At 37.0% G+C, this 22,328-nt stretch overlaps 3 protein-coding genes and 1 long non-coding RNA gene across 10 annotated transcripts; 2 read left to right on the top strand and 2 right to left on the bottom strand.

The window, feature by feature from the left end:
* The first annotated feature begins 26 nt into the window (after nt 1–26).
* Stat92E (Signal transducer and transcription activator Stat92E) lies at nt 27–18,290 on the top strand. 7 transcript variants are annotated; one of them, XM_070207468.1, is made up of 10 exons: nt 27–279; nt 10,668–11,198; nt 11,627–12,669; nt 12,733–13,218; nt 13,285–13,557; nt 13,628–13,828; nt 14,106–14,244; nt 14,827–15,147; nt 16,288–16,654; nt 17,343–18,290. In XM_070207468.1, the coding sequence occupies exons 2-8, from the start codon at nt 11,065–11,067 to the stop codon at nt 15,095–15,097; spliced, it is 2,547 nt and encodes an 848-aa protein (XP_070063569.1). In that variant the 5' UTR covers nt 27–279; nt 10,668–11,064; the 3' UTR covers nt 15,098–15,147; nt 16,288–16,654; nt 17,343–18,290. The 7 variants fall into 7 exon arrangements, with proteins under 7 accessions (XP_070063569.1, XP_070063571.1, XP_032292913.1 ...); XM_070207467.1 differs by lacking the exon at nt 27–279 and adding an exon at nt 1,069–1,439; XM_070207470.1 differs by lacking the exon at nt 10,668–11,198 and having other exon boundaries at nt 29–279.
* Nucleotides 1,590–2,365, bottom strand: LOC116651151 (uncharacterized). Its single transcript, XR_004304173.2, has 2 exons — nt 2,043–2,365; nt 1,590–1,958 (listed from the first exon to the last, which is right to left on the bottom strand). It is a non-coding gene; the product is annotated as an uncharacterized lncRNA (long non-coding RNA).
* A 737-nt stretch (nt 18,291–19,027) lies between the features above and the next one.
* MtnD (Metallothionein D) lies at nt 19,028–19,440 on the bottom strand. Its single transcript, XM_002053958.4, has 2 exons — nt 19,281–19,440; nt 19,028–19,211 (listed from the first exon to the last, which is right to left on the bottom strand). Exons 1-2 carry the CDS (start codon nt 19,303–19,305, stop codon nt 19,102–19,104), a joined length of 135 nt encoding a protein of 44 aa, XP_002053994.1. The 5' UTR covers nt 19,306–19,440; the 3' UTR covers nt 19,028–19,101.
* A 177-nt stretch (nt 19,441–19,617) lies between these two features.
* On the top strand, nt 19,618–20,078 carry MtnE (Metallothionein E). The gene is made up of 2 exons (XM_015172376.3): nt 19,618–19,746; nt 19,812–20,078. The coding sequence occupies exons 1-2, from the start codon at nt 19,722–19,724 to the stop codon at nt 19,910–19,912; spliced, it is 126 nt and encodes a 41-aa protein (XP_015027862.1). The 5' UTR covers nt 19,618–19,721; the 3' UTR covers nt 19,913–20,078.
* The last annotated feature ends 2,250 nt before the right edge of the window (nt 20,079–22,328 follow it).

Here is a 22,328-nt window from a genome sequence, read left to right as displayed (position 1 = left end):
TCGTTTGGTCATATCTACCATCTCTAGTCGCGCTCAGTTGTGCAAAAATAGTGCGCAAAAACAAATTGTTTATTTATTTATATTATTTTGTGTAAGCGCAAGTCATATTTTGTCAACTGTTCCTAAATAATTTGTGTGCTATACGTGCTGGATTTGTTTTGAAGCTTGAGTTTTTTTTTTCGTTTTACCAGAGCCTCGCAAAGGCTCCACACATATATGTACATACATACATATATAACAATTATAAAAACTATCAAGTGGACTTCTGCTTAACCCCAGGTGAGTGTCGCTAAATAGGAAAAAGGGGCCAGTATAATTAAATAGTGTAAAATAAAAGAATATTGATTTATTTTAGTCATGGCCGCTCCCTTGTGGGCGGCTGGCGTACAACAGGTGAACAGAGTTGCCATACAGCCATTTAAGCCTTTTGGCAACTGCAAGTTGCGAAAAATCAATTTAATAGGTTTTAATTACATTTCCTCGAAAATGGGTGCATACTGAACTAACAACTAAAGAACATTCGATGGCCGTAAAACACTGGTGTTAGTCTAGCAGGCGCAAGTCACAACCAAATTGATAATGATAAAGAACTCGCCGAACATCAGATAATGTTAATCGACAACTTTTATTTATTTATGAATAGTGCACAGTTATACTACCAGAGTTCTGGGTAATGATTCGATATGAAAGCCCTGTTTAAACAATATACAGTGAAACAGGGGCAATCTCTTATTACTTTCGCACTTGAGCGTGAAAACTTTGCATGCTACAAGTATAAGTATTAAAATATCTACATATAAGCCATTATATAACTCGTTAATACTACTTAATAATGCAAGCTCTCTTAATAATTCAAAAATATACAACATTACGAATATTTAACTGTAAACAGAATTTGGAACGTCTGGCCACACGGCTGTTCTTTGCGCTAACAGTGCCATTTTGAGTAAATCAGTTTGATATTGACTTTAACAGGTCCATTTTACATTTATGTTCGTGCGTCCAATCGCGTTGGTGGTGTGCCCTCGCGGCTTTTGCAAAAGTAATACAAATTGAATATTTGTAATATATTATATTATTTCATAAATATTATAATTCGTTGCCCGCTCAATTCGCATAATTTTGAGAGCTCATTCACCCGACTTGAAACAGAACATAAGTTGAGTAGTGTTCCAGTGACAGTGTGCGTGTAGTTGTGTAAATGTGTATATGTACGATTTAAAAATAAAACGGCAAATACATATCAAAATATTAAACAAGCAAGAAACAGAAGAAAAGGTCTGCTCGTGTCTTTAACGTGTTTGTATGTGTGCTTTGCTGCTCTGCACTATAGTGTACCCGTATATGTGTTGTGGAGCCGTCGCTACCAATACCAACATATGCACACACATACGTTTCTCGTACGTGTTTACACATTCTGAGCTGTTTATGTATTAAAGGTAAATAGAATATAAAGAAAAGAGCAAAACACGGGCACGTTCTCTGTGCACAAAAACCAACAAGCAAATGCCGTCGGCGGGGGCTGTGCGTGGGCGGGCCATAAGCCGCTGCCGCCAACGCTGTTGCTGCTACTGCTGCACTTTTCCCCCTTGTAGCAAGAGGATTTGTTGTGGCAAATTCTAGGAAAATACATTTTTTTTTTTTTGTATTTTGCTATTTAATATAAGTTTGTTAATGGTTCAGTCTTTAAATTTGAATAAATTTTAAACTTAACATTACCCTTATATGTATGTATGTTTGTATAAGTGCATATGCATTTACGTATGTATGTACTCACACACGTGTGTGCAGTGTGTGTGCCTGACCATGCAAAATCATGTGTTGCCACTTGGGCAGACATTATTGTACGTTCTGTTAATGTGTTGTTGTTGCTTGTTGCGCTCCTGTTTCTTATTGTTTTTCTTGCTGGCTGCGCATGTCTCCGTCGCAGTTGCAGTTGCACTCGCTGTGGCCGTCGTCTTTCGTTGTTAATTCCAAGAAAAATCATAAAAACAAAAGCAAAAGAATTTTCGAGTGCAATAGCAGCGAATATATTAGCTCACATCTCCTTCTCGCTCTCACACAATCACATTTGCTACTCTTGCTTTCTTGCCGAGACAGCGACGTCGACGTCGTCGCCGGCGTCGGCTTCGGCGTCGCGTCACACCGCGCGTTCTGCTCGCTCAACATTATCTTCTGGTTGTTCTGTTCTTCTGGTCTTGGTTCGTTCTTTCGTTCAATGTGTTGCGCACACGAACACAAATGCTCTCACTGGCCGTGTGCTGCCATTTACCATTTTGGACAAATTACTTTTCTTGTCGCCGTCGCCGTCGTCGTCGTCGTCTTCGTGTCAATGACGCCGCTGTCCGCTAACGTTTGCGACCAATTGCTTCTGCTGCGGTCATAATCGCGTCTATGCCTTCACACAGATAAGCTGCGATAAGGTTAGTCAGCCCTCTCACTGGCTTTCTCTCTCTTGCTCTGTGTAATTTTTACACCTTTATGGCAAGTAAACTGCAACGCAATATGTGTTAAAAGAGTGAGATGGGGCTTATCAACAGGGTATACATGTGTATGTGTAAGTGTGTGCGTGAACTTTTAATCAATCACTGTTGCTGCCGCTTTTGCTGCTCTGTAAAATCGTGCAGAAAATAAAACACTTAAAGAAACAATTGCCAGATGTTTGAATGTGTGCGAGTGTGTGGGCTGTCGGACTGATAAAACACAAGAGCATACATATTCAATATTATGTATATGTATATGTATATGTATGGGGATGTATATATACATATACAAGTATCGATGCTTCGCTTACGTGCGGCATTGTTTGCTAATATCTTATATATTAGCCTCTACCCGGGCTAAAAATCTCAAGAGAAGAACAACAGCAACAACATCGATAATTGATTAGCCAATAAAAAAATGCGGCTCGTGGTGGGGTGTGGGGCATCTGGTGGGCGGGTTTGACATTTGATGCTGGGAGACTTCGTTGCAGCAGAAATTAAAAGCAACGGCGCACGTTCTCTCTCTTACACACACACACATATGCCCATACACACAGCAGTTCACCTACACAAGCATAGGCACTTATTAAACTTTTATGAGCGCAATAATAAATAGCACAAAAAATGGCACAGAATAAGCATATGTGTGAGTGTGTGTATGTGTACGAATTGCTTATAAAAAATTGAAAACGTAAGGAAAACTTTGCTTGACCTTTGCCGAAATATTTTATACCCTTTGCTTAATGACCTTTAAAAAATAAAGTTTTCTACGATATGATATGATGACTGAAGTTTATAATATTTGAAATCGTGTTTGTAGATACCTCCGCGGTATTTTATAGTAAAGCTATATAATTGGCAAATCCTTAACAGAGCTTTTAATAGGGCGCTGTTCAAAAGTCTTATACTATGTTATGTCAAACAATCAAATATATGCTGCACTTATTGTTAGCAGTGCTCCAAAAGGCAGGCATATTTAAAACTCATGTCGTGTTTTGCTGTTGCGTGTTGCAAAATGCACAACAAATTTATAATACCATATCTTTAATTGGGTGTAGAGAAAATAACACAAAATGATTTGCAGGCAGACAGGAAAGCAAAATACAAATGTTGAAACAGCAAAAATGCAAAGGGCAATAACAACAACAGCAAAGAACAAAAACTTGGTACATATATATGTATGTACATATGTACGACATTTCTATATGTTATATAGCAAGTACATATGTATGAGTTTGTTTTGCTGACACGATTACATACATTTAACACTGCCAGTTATAACCTAGATTTGAATATGCATATAAATACATTTATATATGTGCAAGCACTTACAGATCGTGCTTAGCAACGGCTTACAATAAATTATAATTTGCATTTAAATAGAAATTTTAATAAAACATTTTACTTCTCTTAGCTAGCTGTCTGCTCCTGTTTCTTTGTCTACAACAAATTCCTATCCATATATTTAGTTATTTATCTGCACGGAACTTGTGTATATATCTATTTATATAAATATATACATATATATATATATATCTATATTTTGTTAAAAATTTGTTTATCTTTCGCCTTATGGCTGCGGCGTCGTCGCCATATCGTTGGTTCCATTTGTTTAGCAAGCGCTTTTGTTTGCTTAGCTAACCCTACAAAGAAAATCAAGATGTGTGCTTGCGTATTATTCTCGTATTGCAATTTGTTTATCTAAGAAGATTTTGCGGTACTTTTTACAATCTCAGATATGAATCAACTAGGGCAAATATAAGGGTTGGCAGAAAGACCAGAGCTGAATACTTAACAGATAATCGCTCAAGTCAAGAACAATAATGAACTATGTGCTCTCGGGAGACAGTGAAAATTATATTATAAGTAAAGCAAAACAATTTTATGTACAGTGAAAGCTCTCTTTTGCGGACAAGTGCGGTTTATTCTGTTTAACAATCAAGTATATTATTGCTTCAATTCCAGAGCTCGTTCCCTTTATATTAATATACCCTTTGTAAGTTCCACGCCAGCTGAATTTTACCCATGCTTCACATTTTTTATTACGTAGCGCCTGCATTTGTGCGCGGTATCTGTGTGGCTAGCCCTGTTATCAGCTGCAGTGCAGCTAGCTCTCATAGGTTTTCGCACAGCATTATTCATAATCTAAAAATGCAATTGAGGCATCGCTGTTTGCTTCATGTTTGTTGCTTTTAACAATTTGAATTTTTGTTTGCTGCCTACAAATAGATACAGCTGCAGCTGCAGCTACAGATACAGATACAGATACAAGTACACATGGTTGAGTGTGTGCATTGATAGTTGGCGATGTGGTCAGCAGTTTTAATTGAATGCTATTCAAATTGCTCGCTGGGTTTTCCACATACGTCAATTGTCTGACGAGCATATAAATCAAAAGTCGCTAAACCAGTTTCGCAGTTTTCACTGTAACAAAAGCAACTTTCTTTGCCCATGCATTTCAAGGTTGCATTGTTGCGCCAGTTTTCTTGTGATGCAAAATTGTTCAAGGTTGTTTATAGCACGCGGCATTTGAAAATTAAAAAGAAGCAGAGAGAATGAAAACTCTTTTATTTTGTGAAGAGCTTTAAGTGAATTTTAAGCAAGAGTCGGGAGTTGCCAGCGCTTGCTTACGGCAAGTTAAAGAAACTATTTTGTTAACACATAAGGCTGCAATGTGGCAACGCTGCTCGACTTGGAGATATCCTGCACTGAGCCAGCATTGCCATGGCATTTAAATATAATACATATAAACTGAGCATAATTCGTTTTTCTGATTTGAAAATTGGGCGTCTTTGTTTGTGATCTGCGAGATCTGCTAAAATCCCGAGGCTAGAGTTCGATGTTTATCGATCTTGAAGTTATCAATAGCTTAAAATAATCTTAATCTGCGTGTGCAATGGGACACTATATTCCAATCTAATCCTTATAGTAGAAGATATCTGTCTAGATTTTCGCAACAGTTGCTGCTGACCAGGTAGCATACTTTACTATTTATTTCTAATGAGTACAGGGTATTATTTTTGTTTTAATAGTTACTTGCGCTTTTCGAGCACATGTGAGTCTTATCAATATTCAAATCTGCATTATCAACAAGCATACGTGTTGGCGTCAGGTCATGAGCGACAAATTTGTTGTGATCTTATCGCGTTTATAAACGCGTCTAAAAACTTTTCCATTATCATGAAAAGGAAGATCTCAATTTAAAGTACGTATTCTGATGAGATGTCAGCACCTTGTGCAAATAATTTGATAAATTTAATGGCTAAGCGAACTCGGTTTATTTCCTTATCAATTTCATGGAAATGAGCCATAAAAGTGCGTATTATAAAGTTTTGGTTATCTAGTTGTTGGTGCATAGTACAAAAATATTCTATATTCCAAAATATATTTACTTGATTATTATATAGAAACTAAATATGAGTTCTTTCCGGCAAATATGGAATAAAGTTTGGAAAATTCTGTTTTTGCATGAGATTTGCTTTAAAATTATGTTACAAAATCAATAAACACGTTTTTCCAGCGAAAAGTGAGCGAAATATTTGTAGAAAAACTTTCGGCACGGCCAAGGCCGCAAAATATTATATATAAATATATACATAACAAACTTCTTTGAACTAGAAAATATATAAATTTGTTTTGATTATTGCACTGCTTAAGTAATATCGATTTAAATGTTATTGCTGATATTTAGTCATTGTCGTCTCGGCTAGAGGAATTTTATAATTTACATACATGAGAGGAACTGTTATTCTCTGGAACTGATTTAAAATACCTACGTCATATGCTAAACTTTTGGCCAGACTGAAGATTCAAGTTTCTCTGTTTTTGAGAAATTTAATCAAATTTATTTATTCGTTGCCTTGCATGAAAATAAAAAACAGAACGTAGACACGTTTTGAACTTATTAAAGGCAACATTTTGTTATGTTAAAGACTTTATTCGGTTGCCTGGGCAATGGTTACGTATGCGTAACTTATACTTTATGAACGTATCGCTTTATAAATATATTCCCCTCTTATTTGTTCAATGCTACTGCGCTGTGCTGCACTTAGACCCCCCGATGGGGCTTTCCCTTGTCGCGGCCCCGCCTCTTGCTCCACACACGCGAATACAAAAATATATGTTCTATTGACATATGATATGCCGCTATCGACAATTTTGCAGTCGCCGTTTCCCTAATACGACCGGTTATCGAGACTGTATTTTATATTATTTTTATAAAATACCCTTTCCCAGCGATGTTATGAACTCTTTATAAAATTGTATATTTTCTTTTATCAGAATATAACTCGATCAATTGCCTTCAAGTAATGCGAGACGTTAAATCAATTTGATTTTTAGTCAACAAGCATTTCAGTTTATTTTTACAATACATTTTGAACATATACAATTTTAACATTTTGAGCAGCTGCGCAATAACATTTTCTGTTGCTAACATATTTTATGTTAACAGCTCAACTATTTACTGTTAAGTTACATACATCCACAGTTTGTTGATGTTTATTTACGTCTCCAATCGAGAGTATATTGTATTCGTTGGATCTCTCAGATTTTATTTTGTTTTCCATTTTATTGGCTTCGTTTTATCGGCAATGTGCTGTGTCTCATGCTTACCCTCTCTATTTTTGGCAACTTTGTTTCTGCGTTTCGCTAAGCTTTTTTTTTTGTTTTATTTATATTTTTATTGCAGGTAAACAACAAAAAGCGGCACATTTTTTTATTTTGTGGGTTTTCAAGTCGCACGCTTGGCTCGTTCTTTGCACACATATTTATAGGTCGAATGCCAAAAGCGGTTTTATCAAAGAACATGGCAGAAGTATGGGTACACATATACAATAATAAATGCACATGTATTATATTAGTATGCACATTTAATTATAATTTGCAGCAGCCTTTTGCTTGTGTTAATTATACGCTTTGAGCATTGGCCTACTACCTTGATTGCGCTTGTTGTGTGTGTGTGTGTGTGTGTGTGTGTGTGTGTGTGTGGGTTTTGTTTCCATCCACTTCATTTGACCAAAATGTGAATTTACATAATTTTCATATTCGACGTTTTCATGGAAACAGCAACAATCAAAATATTTGAACAAGTTTTCCCAAAACTAGCTCACAATTGTGTACTTATCTAAATGATTTCTGGCAATTCGATTGATAAGCCCCAGAGCTAGTCAGCATAGCCAGCTGTTAAGCAGCTTATCGTATCGACCAAATCTTTCAGGGCAATTGATTCATAAGTCCTACAACATTTATTTTTACCTTTTTTGTTTGGCCTCTTATCAAAAGAAGGCGAACCAGCGTATTGTCTAGGGTACTTTCCGACTAATTTGCAATTCGTAGTAAATATACTAAGTTTCGTTGTTGTGTTATTTAAAATTTAACCATGCCAAAAACTCTTGAGTTGCATTTCGCCTACACTTATCGACTGTGTGTTTGTATAAAAGCAGGGCTCCTCTTTCGAAAGCACTTTAGTTGCGTTGCTTTTCTGGTTTAAATTGTTTGCACATTTCCAATTGTTTGATACAAATTGATTCGTATGTATACACAGCCGTTGTCATTCTATACTCACGCATAAATTATAATATATACATTTAATTCTCAATAATTGTCTGGCGACAGCGCTGCATTGTTATTTATAAACACACGTCAGCTGCTACATTGCCGCTGCTTATCTCAGGTGACGCAGGTGAAGTTCGCATCCAAACAAAACGCGTCGATGGAATAAACAATCGAACAACCGAACAGAGAGTGAGACGCCGTCGCTGTTTCGCTCTTTTGTTGTGTGGGTGGGTGGTTGCTTTCTCTCCCATCACCCCCTCTCCCTCCCTCTCTCTCTCTCTCTCTCGCTATCTCATTATCCAATACAGGGAATATACATGCATATATTACAATTTGCATGGGCGTCTCGTTCAAGGTCACAGGTGCTTGCAGCCATTTTGCTAGAAATTGTGCCAAATTGATGTACAGCGAAAACAAATAAATACGCAGCTTTTGTTGTGCTATCAACAATTTCCACCGAGTTGGCATTTGCATTGTGGAGCTGCGGCAGCAGCCTTGAACTACTAACCATTTGGTTTAATGGCAGCCTGGTTAACCCAACAAAAACTCATGAAACTAGTTGAAAAACCTGCACAATCTTTTGGGCTACCTAAGCCGCAGAGTTGCAGTTGCGGCAACGTCAATTCGTTAGTGAGCCGCACATCCGATAGGTTTTTGGCCTGCAACAGGTAACACAGGCCACGGGCTTGACCTGTTTTTGGGTTGTTGTTCCTTTTGCTATGGATGGGCGCGTGTCTGGAATGTTGTGAGCGCGAGCTAGCATTTCCATGCTTTGTTACTTTCAATATCAAAATCGAGTTTTGAGAAATGGTACTTTTTTTCGAGTATAATTAAAGTCGTTTGAAAGTGCAAACACGGATCCAGTTATTTAAATCGATATCGGAACAGAGAAGAGTTCCTCTTGTTAGACTCCGTTCCTGAATAGAGTTCATAAATCATAAGTTTCGGGTAATATAATTGTCTAGAAACTAAAATTGATAGATTAGACTTTAAAATTCTTCCTTTCGCGAACGAGAAAAGAAAAGATAATGTGGCATGTTTTTTTTTCCGATTCAAGTACTTAGGACTTTCGAAGTGTTTAAGAAAATAACTCTGGTCTGGTATTCTGTAGCTTTAGTTTAGTTTAGAGAAACCTTGTTAGGCATCACAATTGTATTAAATTTTCACTCACGAAAATAACTTGAAAATTCTTGAGGAAATGTTTGAGTTTAGACGCCAGGTATGAAATGCTTGCCCATAAATAATGGACCGTGACACGGTTAGCTCTCATCTCTACAGGCTGCCACATTTCATTGTGTCTTTTTGTTTTCTCATATAAGTGTATTTTGATTTTTATCTAATTTTTGTTGCTGCGGCGGGCTGCTCTCTTTTTGAGCCTGGTCAGACTGGTTTGGCCTGTTTGGCCATTTCTCGGGCCATTCATGTTTGCTACGTGCGCTGCGTTCGCGTTGTCCCTTTTTTTCTAGAGAACTACGAAAATTAGCGTATCGACCACAAAAGCAAACAAATGTCTCGCCATGAGCTGCTTTTGTTGGGGTCTTCGGTTTACCGGCGGCTTGTTGTTGTCGTTCTTGTTGTTTGGGTTCTTGTTGTTTTTGTTTGTTGTTCTCGTCTACTGTTTGTTTCTCCGCCGATCACGTTTTGGTGCCCCCCACACGACGAAACGGGCATGATCTTATAATCGCAAATGATCATCTCCTAAACGCCTTCTAAAACTTGTATTTGCAACGCGCAATTAATTTTTACACCTGTCCAACTGTCCGGGAGTCCATCTGGCCATCATTCCTGAGGGTTGCGTCGGATGTTTGCTTGCTTTCTGGTCGAGTTATGTTTATTTACTTATTTTCTCACTGCCGTGCGAGTTTCTGTTGCTTTGTTTGCGTTTTGCCAATACGTTATGGTAATTAAAGTTGTGTTTTGTTAGCACATGGCTCTATCGCATCCCTCCACTCGAAGCCCCCGCCCCTACAATAAACCACACACCAGGCTCATGCGCGCACACAATGGCGCCTCTTGTGGCGCGTTCTATTCTAGCTGGACAACAAGTTCATCAGCATTGTTTGCATATACGTTTTATGTATATGTATACTATATATGTTTTCTTTACTAGGGGGTTACATATTTACATTTACCTTCAGATCCCGCCTGCCCCATTGTTAGATAAGCTGCAACATTGCATATTCAATGCGTGACATTTAAAACTTAAAAATTCCCAATTTAAAAAGCTTTTAACTTGCGATGCAACAAAGTTTTGAGACTGTTATTTTCACTTCAAACTTATTGCATAAATCTAGATAGTTAAAGATAATTCTAGCATAATTAAAATTATTTCCTGCATTGTGAAATTTAATGCACAAACTCTGAGATTGTCTTCGCTTGACAATTAAATTCATTTCCAATTGTGTATGTCGTATGTGGTCCACAGGCTAGAGCTTTAGTTCATCATTTTTGGCTCTGTGCAGAAAATTTGAATAAGGGATTCGCATTTGTAATCTACACAGTCACACAAACATAGATACACACACACACACACACACACACACACACATACATCCATATCTACATATAAATTTCCCCTCATATAATCCTTGCCACTTATATGCTTATGTATATATATTTTTTTTATAGTTTTTCTATCCATAAGCATTCATATCTAACATTCCGTTTGTGCGTGTGCATTTTATGGACGAATCCAACTTCCAATTCGCTTGTGGAAGTCAGCAGCTGGACCTTGGCCAGGTCATCGGCGCCGTCACCACCAAGCAGCCAGAGAGCCAAGCAAAAATGCATTAAACATAAAAAAAAAAACAATAAAAAACCAAACTGCATGAAAAATAAATCAAAATAAGACAATTGAAATTAATAAAAGAAACACAGAATCATAATATCCAAATACTCTGGGCCAAAAAAAAAACACACACATTGTCAGCAGTTTCCCTGTCATTGCATCCTGGTTGCAGCATATGCAACAGCTGCATCGCTCACGCTAACATCCCATACACATTCATCCAAGCCAATAAACCATATGAGCAGCATGAGTCTGTGGAAGCGCATCTCGAGCCATGCCGACTGCGAGCAGCGCATGGCGGCTTACTACAATAAGAAGGGTCTGTACGACCTGCGCCTCTGCTTGGCGCCCTGGATCGAAGACAGAATAATGTGAGTAGTTGTCCCGAGTCTCCACAGAGTGGCCATTATTTGCGTGATCAGTGGGTAAAGCTAAGGTACTTTAACTAAGACACAATGTTAGGTATGGGCTCTATTTACAAACAAGGCTTTCAAATTTCTACTTCCTAACTAACGTTTCTTTTCAAGAATCGTTTAGTGCTAAAATATTTCAAGTTATTGAACGTTGTAGCGCGCTCGTCGACGATAAGAGAGATGTTATTTTCTTTTTCACTTTTAAATGTTAAGAAAATGATGAAGTTGGGTGTAAGTGCCTCCGATCTGTTTCGCGGTCAGGGTAACAATACAAAATACTGCCGAACCGGCTTAATGGAGCTTCGTTTAAGACTAATTCAAACATTTTCTTTTAATACTTTCACTCTCTCTCTCTCTCTCTCCCTGTCTCTCATAAATACATACAGGTCCGAGCAGATAACGCCAAATTCAACAAATCAATTAGAACGTGTAGCAATCAAGTTTATCGAGGATCTGCAGCAGAAACTTTTATCGACACGTGCCAGCGATCAGGTGCTGAAGTATCGCCTGGTGGAGCTCTGTGCGCTTATCCAACGCACACCGGCACTTGAGCTTTATACGCATTTGCGCAGCGGCCTGCAAAAGGAATTGCAGCTAGCCGCCGAGAAGAGTGTTGCCGTTGCCGCCGCGGGCCAATCGATGCCGCTGAACACCTATAACATGAACAATGCAGTGTCCGCTGCCGCCGCTGTTGTTGGCATGAACGGTGGTTATGTTGATACTAGTGACTTGTTAGGCGTTGCTGGATCATCCCCAGTTGCTGCTGGTATGTCAACCGGCATAATGCATAACATGGGTGAAAATGCAACGGCCGGTCCTATGGCCACACCCAAGGTGGAACTGTACGAAGTACACCATCAGATTATGCACAGCTTGAATGAATTCTCCAGATGCACCGATAGTCTTAAAGTTTTGGTGCAAAGCTATCGATATATGATCAACGCGCCCAATTCACCCGAAGCTGAGACACTGTTCAAGCGTTTAATTGAGGAGAAGAGCTCATTGGTTGCCAGGCTGCGACGCAGCTTTTTGTACTATGACTCGCTGCAGGATATGGTCATTGCGGAGCTGAAGAATTGGCGACGCCAACAGGCCCTCGCCGGCAATGGGGCACATTTTAGCGAGAATATGCTGGATGATATACAACGTTGCTTTGAGTTGTTGGAATCGTTTGTCATTCATCTGCTGTCCGCTGTAAAAGAGACAATTTTCGTGCGGCTTATGAACGATGATCCAGACCTTAATTGTCTGCTAGAGCAAGTTCAGGTGGCACAAAAGAATTTAGTGTGCTCCGCCTTTATTGTGGATAAGCAGCCGCCGCAGGTAATGAAGACAAATACACGCTTTGCGGCCTCAGTGCGTTGGTTACTCGGCTCCCAGCTAGGCATACAAATGAATCCGCCCACAGTCGAGTGTATTATAATGTCAGGTAAGCATCTTGCAAATATACCCATTAATTTTTATACTCTAATTGTTCTTATTGACTTTGCAGAGTTGCAGGCTCAGCGTTTTGTGACCCGTGGCACACACATGGATGTGACCCATAGCAGCCTGGCTGGACAATCGTCGGGCGAGATACAAAACTGCTCCAGCACCATGGAGTATCAGGAGAACAATCATGTATTCTCCGCCAGCTTTAGAAATATGCAGCTGAAGAAGATCAAGCGCGCCGAGAAAAAGGGTACCGAGAGCGTCATGGATGAGAAGTTTGCATTGTTCTTCTATGCCACCACAACAGTAAATGATTATCAGATTCGCGTCTGGACACTGTCGCTGCCCGTAGTGGTCATTGTCCATGGCAATCAAGAGCCACAATCTTGGGCCACCATTACCTGGGACAATGCATTCGCAGATATTGTTCGTGATCCGTTTGTGGTCACTGATCGTGTCACCTGGCGTCAACTATCTGTTGCACTCAACACCAAATTTGGCTCCTGCACACAGCGCGCCCTGACCTCGGAGAATTTGGAGTTTCTATGTGAGTTCTATGAAAGCAAGCTTATTAACGACAGTGTATTAAATATTTTTTTTTTTTTATAATCAGTTGAGAAGCTGCATCGTGACAATATTGTCGGCGAGCGCAATAATGAGCATATATCCTGGAATCAGTTTTGTAAGGAACCGCTACCGGATCGCACGTTCACCTTCTGGGAATGGTTCTTTGCCATTATGAAACTGACCAAAGACCATTTGCTATCCATGTGGAAAGCGGGTCGCATTACGGGCTTCATCAACAAGGCCAAGGCACACGATGATCTCTTGCGGGCCGTGACTGGCATCGGCACCTTTTTGTTGCGCTTCTCTGACAGCGAGTTGGGTGCGTAAATACAATTTAGCATGTTGAGATGCTTTCTTAATAGCTTCCTTCTTTTTTCCACTCTGCCTAGGTGGTGTTACCATTGCCTATGTGAATGAATGTGGCTCGGTGACAATGTTATCACCTTGGACTGCACGCGATTTCCAAATACTCAATCTGGCCGATCGCATTCGCGATCTGGAAATGCTGCGTTGTCTGCATCCGACCGACATCAACGTGCAACCGTTGGATCGCGATCTTGCTTTTGGCGACTTTTATACACAGCGTACTGGTACGGCTGCAAGCCCATAAAATTCGAAAAGAATTGTTCTGATTGGAATACCTAAAAAGTTGACTTTGTTTGACAACATTAAGCAATCGTAAGAGAACAGGAATGAAGAGTTCATTTCATTTGTCTTGGAATTTATTTGATCAATGTTTTGTTACTTCCATTACATATACGTAAATATTATTATAATGCTAATTTTATTGTCAAGCAAGTCAACATGGGTATCCTTTGTCACACACACACATACGTTAATATTTAACGTTTTTTTTTATCTGCACAGAACCAACGCCCCGTGTCGATGGATATGTGCCAAGCACGATACGCGTGCAGGTGCGTACCACTGGGGATACAGGCTCCATAAGTGGCACACCCCATCACCCAATGCAGTCACCGCCGCAGGATAGTATGTCGATGGGAAAGTAAGTTTTGCATGGCCGACCTCTAACCAACAAGAGGCGTCTCTGAACGCCACTTCCTAATGTTTGTTTTTTGTATTATTTATTTATTTAATTTCTGTTGCTCCTGTTTACTCTGTTTTGAGTACCCAAAGACCCCAAAGAAAAACCCGCAGTTCGCATTTGGCTTGCTGGGTTTTAGTTTCCGTGCAGTCTCGACTGTATTTTAACATTTATATATTTAGCTTTATTTGGTTTGAACCCAATTTTTAAGAGCTTAATTAGATTGCAATACTTTGAAATCGAGAGGGATACTAAAAAAAAAAAACCAAACAAAGCGATACGAAAAACGTTTTAAAAGTTCCAATTAAATAAATATATATTATTTGTTGGCGTTTATTGTTTATGTTGTTTTGTTGTGTTTCATTTTTCGTTCGGTTTTTTGTTTATTTAGTATATATAATATTAATAACAATAAAAAACAAAAACAACAATTGTGCTACGCAGTAGTGGTAAAAAAAAAACTCTAACTTACTCTACTCTTTGTTTATTTTCATTTTCTACTTTTATGCGTTTTTAATTTGTTGTGTTGTGGTACCTATCCAGTTATTCTCCACCTAGTGGCATCATGTTTTATAATCCATCGAGCGTCGCAACCACATCCTATAACAGGGATGATTCTGATTCAGATGATAGCTCTGTGGCGCGTGAGCTCGAGAATTATGTCAACAATACAGCACCAGACGATCCCATATTGGGTCAGATAAGTCACACCATACTGAATGTGTGCGCCAATGGGCATGAAGCACAGTGGATGATGCCCACTAAATCAGCATATGCCGTACCATCGCCCTATAATCAAACGGTCCAATATTAAAACACGAAATCGAATTGAGAGCTAGTTTGAGTTGTGCCTCTTACCGAAAGGTATTGTTTGATACCTACATATCTATCTATATATTTATGTACCAATCGCAATCGCATCAATATCACCAAACAAAAAACAAAAAACCAAAAAAAAAAACAAAAAAAACAAAAAACAAAAGCTCTATGTCCTCAGTTTGCAATTTACAGCATCAAAATAAGTCGTTAATTTGTCTGTTGAAGAGCCAAGGTTTTAACAGCGCGTCCATTTCGTCTGCCCAACAAAAATAAAAAAAATATACATCATTGCACCGCCCTCCCGAGCCTCTGCATAACATAAACTCACGCCAATCGCCACTCGCCACTTGCCACTTGCCACTTGCAACATTTGTCACATTCATTTGATATGCCCACTGTCGCTGCCCATTGTACTAACTTCTCAACCTTATCAGGTCGCTCGCTCAGTTTCAATTTTTAAGACTCACATTTATATATATTTAAATATATAAAATTCCTATTCGTTGTATTATCCTAAATGTTTTCACTTCAAAGTATTGCCATCTTTTTAAGCTTTTCAGCTGACGCAAATGTGATATACATATTATACATATACATTGTGTATGTATATGTATAGATTGATATTGATATCTAATGAAATTCTATATTCTAACTTTTGATATAATCGCAGCTTGCAGAATAGCACCATCATGCATTTGTAAACGCCAATGAACAACACAAGAACAATGAATACAATTATATTAACAAAAATGGCTTTTAATAAGCAACATTTTTGGGTCTTTATTGGAATTAAAAAAAATAGCAGTTTATTGCATGCACTTTTCCTTTCATATGAAACTCTTTATGTTTATTCGTAATTGTTGTTAGCGTCATGAATTAAACTTGATGTTATTGTTGTTGTTAATATTAAATTGGCGCGCATATTGAATGCGTTGTTAAGGCTATTTAAATAGAGGAGGGTCACCAACAGACAATTGTTAAAATATAACCATTTGTTTAGCATACATTTTGCAAGATATTCCTTTTCACTAAAATACATTATTCATTTGATACACAACTAACATCATTTGACACATTCTAAATAAGTATATTTTAAAAATAGCGTCTTGTTTGCATATTGTTTTATTCTGTTTATTAATTTTTGGTTTTATTTTTCTACTCTTTTTATATTTCCTTCAATTTTAGTGGTAGTGATTTTCCCATGGCGGACTTTGATACGATGCAGAACTTTGATGTATATAATAGGCTATAAGCCTATTAAGAGCATACATACATTTCTATATATATATATATATATATGCAAATATACACCTATATATAAATGCGAAAATGTATAATTAAATTACGTAAACAAAAGAATCCTATATACATTGTATGTTTGCAAGAATTTGCCGCTATTAACGACGTCCATTAGATGTTTACTGTAACCAACCAAACTTCCCACACAATTCACAACGAATCGGACACTTCGACATTAATTTATAAAACTGTTTTACCTAAATGTAATTTTACATATTCGGAATGCAACATTGTGGCATGTGTTTTATTTTTGGTATGTATAGATTTAATTTATCAGTTGTTATATTTTTACAGATTTTTTGGGTAACCGGCATATATATATATATTCCATACAGTAAAGAATAGATTTCTGGTTGTGATTTCAAATTAAATAGCAGAATTTATCGTTACCTTAGTTATCTTACTATTTAATATATATATATATGTTTATATATGTATACACACACTCAGACACACGCGGGCACACACCCAAAACTATAACTGTTATAACTATATCAACAAGTACAAGATATAATAATTAAATGAAAAATGTTTTCAATATTTTATACAAATTGTATTCGAAAATTTTACTGAATGTTAATCGTCTAATCGAATTTATTGTCAAATGGATTTTAACACACATGCATCTATGTATGCATTAAAAATGGTGGAATACTGTGTTTTGGCGCGAACTAAGCTGGTTTCAGAAGGCCTAGACTAGAAAAAGAATTTGAACTGAGGAACGGATACGAATTTACACAGATACAGATACAGTCAAGCGATATTTATATGTATGTTTATCTAGTTAGACTTATACAAAACTTACTACAAAACACAAAACACAAAAAGATGAATATTTAAATGTATTTTTATCTAAATGTTAAATGTGGTTACCTGTTCGACTAGTTGTAAGTGTCATATTTTGATTTCAGTATTTAAAACTATTTTATTTATTCTTGCAGCATTTGTGAAAACGCCAAAAACGAATCAACAAAACGACAAGAGCAATGCATGCAAATTGCGGCACTTCAACACACACACATACACACACACACACACACCCAGACAACAACCCACACATATCCAGGTCATTACATTTTAATAATTTCTATGCTTACAGATTTTGTATTTTGGTTTAAATGTGTATTTGATTTTTGTAAACAAATTGTGGCATGCAACATTTGGCATGTGTGTGTAATACGTGCTTAGACACGACTTTGGCAATTTTGTCAAATGTCTGTATTAAAGTGAATTATTTTAAGTGCTTAAGTTGAGCAGTTACTTGGATTTAGTTAGGTTTTTTTTATGTAACTATGGATATTTGTTGAATCTAAATTTGTGAGTTTTATTTTTAATTTTAAATATATTTTAAGTTATTTAGCTGGGACACAAATGTACTTCAATTGTGCTCATTTTAGTTATACAATATGTACGTACGTATATATGTATATATCTATATCTATATCTATATATATATATATATATCTGTCTATATATGAATTGCTTTATGTATAAACCCCTTTCATTGGCTTCCATGTTGCAAATGCAAAGTTTCAATTGATGTAGTATATTTGATATGATTTGAGTTAGGAAAAAAAAGTGTGCATTGCATTAAAAATGCGTTAAAAAAAGTAACTACTGCTTCTGTCGTCCACACCAAGGAAACAAAAGCACAAAAGGATAAACAAAAGAGAGATCGTGATGATGATGATGATGATGGGGAGGAGCAGGAGGAGGATAATAAAAATGATATGATAACTATTTTTTGTGTAAACAACTAAGCTTTCATTGTGAACTGTAAGAATTTTATAATACTTTTAAGTAATCCAACTTAATCAATAAATATATACATACAATATATATATATATATATATATCTATATATATATATAAATGATATGAAAAATGAAGTTAATTACACATTTTTGTGCAGCTGTTAAAGCAAATTCAATTTGAACAACGACAAACTCTTTATGTGTGTGAAGCTTTCAATTTTTAATGTTTAAATATAAAAGTCGCGCGCACATTCCCACACATACACACACACACACACACACACACAGATACTCCCAAATATACATACAACTAAATAAATATATACACATATATACACAGAGACACACACTTAAATTGGGAAAAATTATTGAAAATGTGCACCTTTATTGCTATGAATGGAGTTTTTTTTATTAAATGTAAGCAATATATGAGTTGAAAGAACTAAAGAACTATTCTTGTCAAAATGGCCAATAAAGATTTGATTTTAAACATTATTCAAAAGCGTTTCGCTGGGCTACTTTTTTGGTGCAAATTGTTGATAATATTCAAGAAAGCCATCTAAATTTGTTGCTTTATATATAAAACAAGAATAAATTTATTTGGGATGCCGAATTTGAAAAAAAAAAAAACATTTTTATATGGAAACTTGTTTTACCCGATTTTGTCAGTAAGAACAACTTGCCTGTTATTAATAGTATTGATAAACATTGGTAATATTGATTATAATAATAATTAATATTGATTATATTAATAAGCTGATTTGTGATGTATGCAAGCTGATATATGCAAACTATTTTCAGTCATCTGTAGTCCGATTTGTTAGCATTTAATAGATATGTTTAGACAAGGAAAAATAACAAAGTCAAGCTAGTTAAAGTATTATTTTGATGTTTATTAATGTTCTCATTAGTCTGTAGCCGAATATTAATTATAATTTGTGTTCAATCAATTCTTGGTGGAGCAGCACTTTTCCTTGGGTCCATTCTTGCAGGCGCAGTTGCACTGCTGACTGCAGGCGCAGTTGTCGCCGCACTTGGTGGCCGAGCACTGGCAGTCTGTGTGGCAAGTAACCAATTGAATTAATAGTGCACAAACTCAAGTATGCGGTCTGTGTTTATACTCACTGGTTCCACAAGCTTTGCAACCCATTTTATGTTTTGTTTATATACTTTTAGTATGAACTGTGTGTAGAAGTGTGTTTAGCACGATGTTAACTCGCTGACTTTGCCACTGACTCAGCAGTGCTGGGATTTTATAGGGTCTTTTGCACACCATTCGGGACGCGTAGCTTAACAAATTGTAATCAATTAAACAGTATTAAGCATACGTATTGGCTGGCTTATCAAGGCGTGCGCAAAATTGCGTAGCCGGCGTGTTATCAGTGCAATAAGTTTTGCGCACGCTTGACGAACACAGCTGCACACGGCTTTTATATCTTATCAGCTCTCTGCCGATGGGCTATAAAAAGTGTTGTTTGACGAGTTTTTAGCAATAGAAAACAAACAGCAATTGCTGAGCTAAGAAGTTGTTCACGAAAGTTCTAAATAAAAAAATATAAACTAAAGATGCCTTGCAAAGGATGCGGAAATAGTGAGTGAAGTTTATAAAATAGTTCAATTATTGGATTATATTAATGAGTGAATTCCTGCTTATAGACTGCCAGTGCACTTCCGGCAAATGCGGCGGCAACTGCGCCGGAAACCAGCAATGCCAATGCGCCGGCAAAGCGCCCACCAAGTGCTGCCAGGGCAAATAAATGCGCGAATTAAACTATGCACGCATCGGGCAACATAATGGACCTAAGTACCTCCGGGTGAACTCTACCCTTTAGCTAACTACGCACTATAGTTAAATACTGAAATCTCCGACTGATTCTTGTTAAATGAAATTTAATAAATTATATAATTAATATACAATTTAAATTCCTTATTGTTCAACTAGGTGGTAGTCAAGATTGACCAGCTTAAGGAAATGCGTGCAATAATCTTGAGTGCCAGCTGCACACAAATTTCAGATGGTTCGTAACTAGGTTTTTACATCTAGCAATTCAATTTTTTATCTTGAAATTCTATAAAGTATATTTATTTCAATTTTCAGAGCTTTTACAAGTTTGAATACAGAATTAAACATAAATGTTTCAAAAAAATATTGTTCAGGCTAGGGTTAAGTTTCTTTTGTCCAACTAATACGATTAAAAGTTTAGTTAACGGCAAAAATAAACTTGGGCACGCTCAGCCTTTTGATACAATATAAATTATATTGATTCACTTTTAATTATTTATTGACTACATTAAAGCTAAACATATTGTTTTCTCTTATTGTTACTTAAGTCGATTTCATGTTAAATTTTGTTTTTATATTTATATTTAATTTGCAGCCAAGCCAAAACACTTGACAATTAAAATGCCACAATATATGTTCATTTTCAAAACTAAAGTATCATCACTCAATGAAAGGACTCTTAAGTCTGTACGCAGTCTGTAAACCTGCAACTGCAGCAAGTGTGGCGCACAGTTGAGTGGACTAGCCCGGCTAAGACGCCTGACGAGTCCTTGAACACTTGCATACAACTGCTTAGGGCATGTAAGTGCGCCAGTTGCCATTTGCCAGTTGCCAGTTGGAGGGAACTGACTGGCTGACAGATTGACAGACAGACATTTAGAGGAGGCAAGCATGAAACATGGCTGTATCCAAAAAGTGCATTAAGCGCACTAATTGCAATTGACAATTTCATTACGTTGGCCAAAATGAAGAGTGAACAAGACCTTGTCCCAAAACTGTGCAAAATATTTCAATTTCAGCGTTTTTAATCGCGTTAAAGCGGCGGAAATGAAATCGCGCCTGTAACTTGCTGTTTGCGCAAAGTCATCAAAGTTAATTTGTGTGAGAAGGGAAATTCGAACTCAAACGTTTATACAGCCATTTCCTGAACGGCTGGTAGTCGAAATGCCATTGGCACTCTATTTGGTTGCCTCGTTATGACACGCGGATATGTGCCACAAACAGCTAACACAGTTTGGCAATAGCTGAAGAAATGGGCAACATAAGCTCATGTGAGTTTTTAATAAGTAAGCGCAGGTTTCGGACTCCAGAATTATTTCCTTTCAAATATACATAATAATTATTATATTATTATAGAAAACCTTACCGCCTATTACTAATATGTGTAATTTAAGACAAGTGAAATAGAGATAATTCATAAGAAGAAAAACTATGAATATGTAAATGTTTAGGGTTCGAGCTAACGAAAAGACATTTGAAAATAGGGGTTCATTTTAAAAAATGTATAACTTTATTTCTTAAAGTGGAAAAAAAAAACAAGTGGATGGTTCTAGTCGGGAGCTCCCGACTAGGGGATACTCTGAGCCCTCTTCTTCCAACATCAAATGCATATAAATATTCTATTTTAGAAATCAAGTTTGGTGACTCTAGCTCTTATTATTTACCAAAATTGCCCAAAAAACAGAATATTGATATTGATTTTTATCGATTGCTTGTAAACGGAGTAAGTTATCGACTATCGGAAATAAACTCCATCTGCGCAGGCACTAGGAACACCTACATCTAAAATTCTTTAGCTCTTATAGGTTCTGAGATCCTTGCGTTCATACATACGGACGGACGGACGGACAGACAGACGGACATCGACTCGGATATTGGTGCTGATCAAGAATATATACACTTTATGGGATCGGAGATGCTTCCTTCTGCCCGTTACATACATTTGAGTTTTGCACAAATACAATATACCCTTATACCCATTTTAAATGGGTTCAGGGTATAAAAATGAATGTGAATGTGTAGACGCGTGGTATCTATAGTCGTATAACAATTGGATTGTGAACTTTATAAATTTGTAACATTGAAATCAGTGAAAATTGTTGGTTGATTGAACTTTTCGGCCCCTTGGCCAATAATGTATGATAAAATAATATCGTCGCATTTCAACACACAAACTTGTGAACACCTAAGTCTTAAAGTTTTTCTGTGAGGGTATATTCTGGTCGAATAACGATTCATTTGATCGCCTTGCTTTGTTTTCGGTTTGTGCGCAATCAGCGGCATTTCAGATTTGTGTTGATAATGTTAAAAAAAAAAGTTTACGGCTCACTTTAACATTTTCTTTTTGGCTTGGCTTTAAGCGTAAACTTAAATGGCGAGACTGGGTCCAA

The sequence above is a fragment of the Drosophila virilis genome, chromosome 2, assembly GCF_030788295.1.
Source record: "Drosophila virilis strain 15010-1051.87 chromosome 2, Dvir_AGI_RSII-ME, whole genome shotgun sequence".
In the NCBI taxonomy this organism is placed as follows: domain Eukaryota; kingdom Metazoa; phylum Arthropoda; class Insecta; order Diptera; family Drosophilidae; genus Drosophila; species Drosophila virilis.
This window is presented reverse-complemented; position numbering and strand designations above follow the sequence as displayed.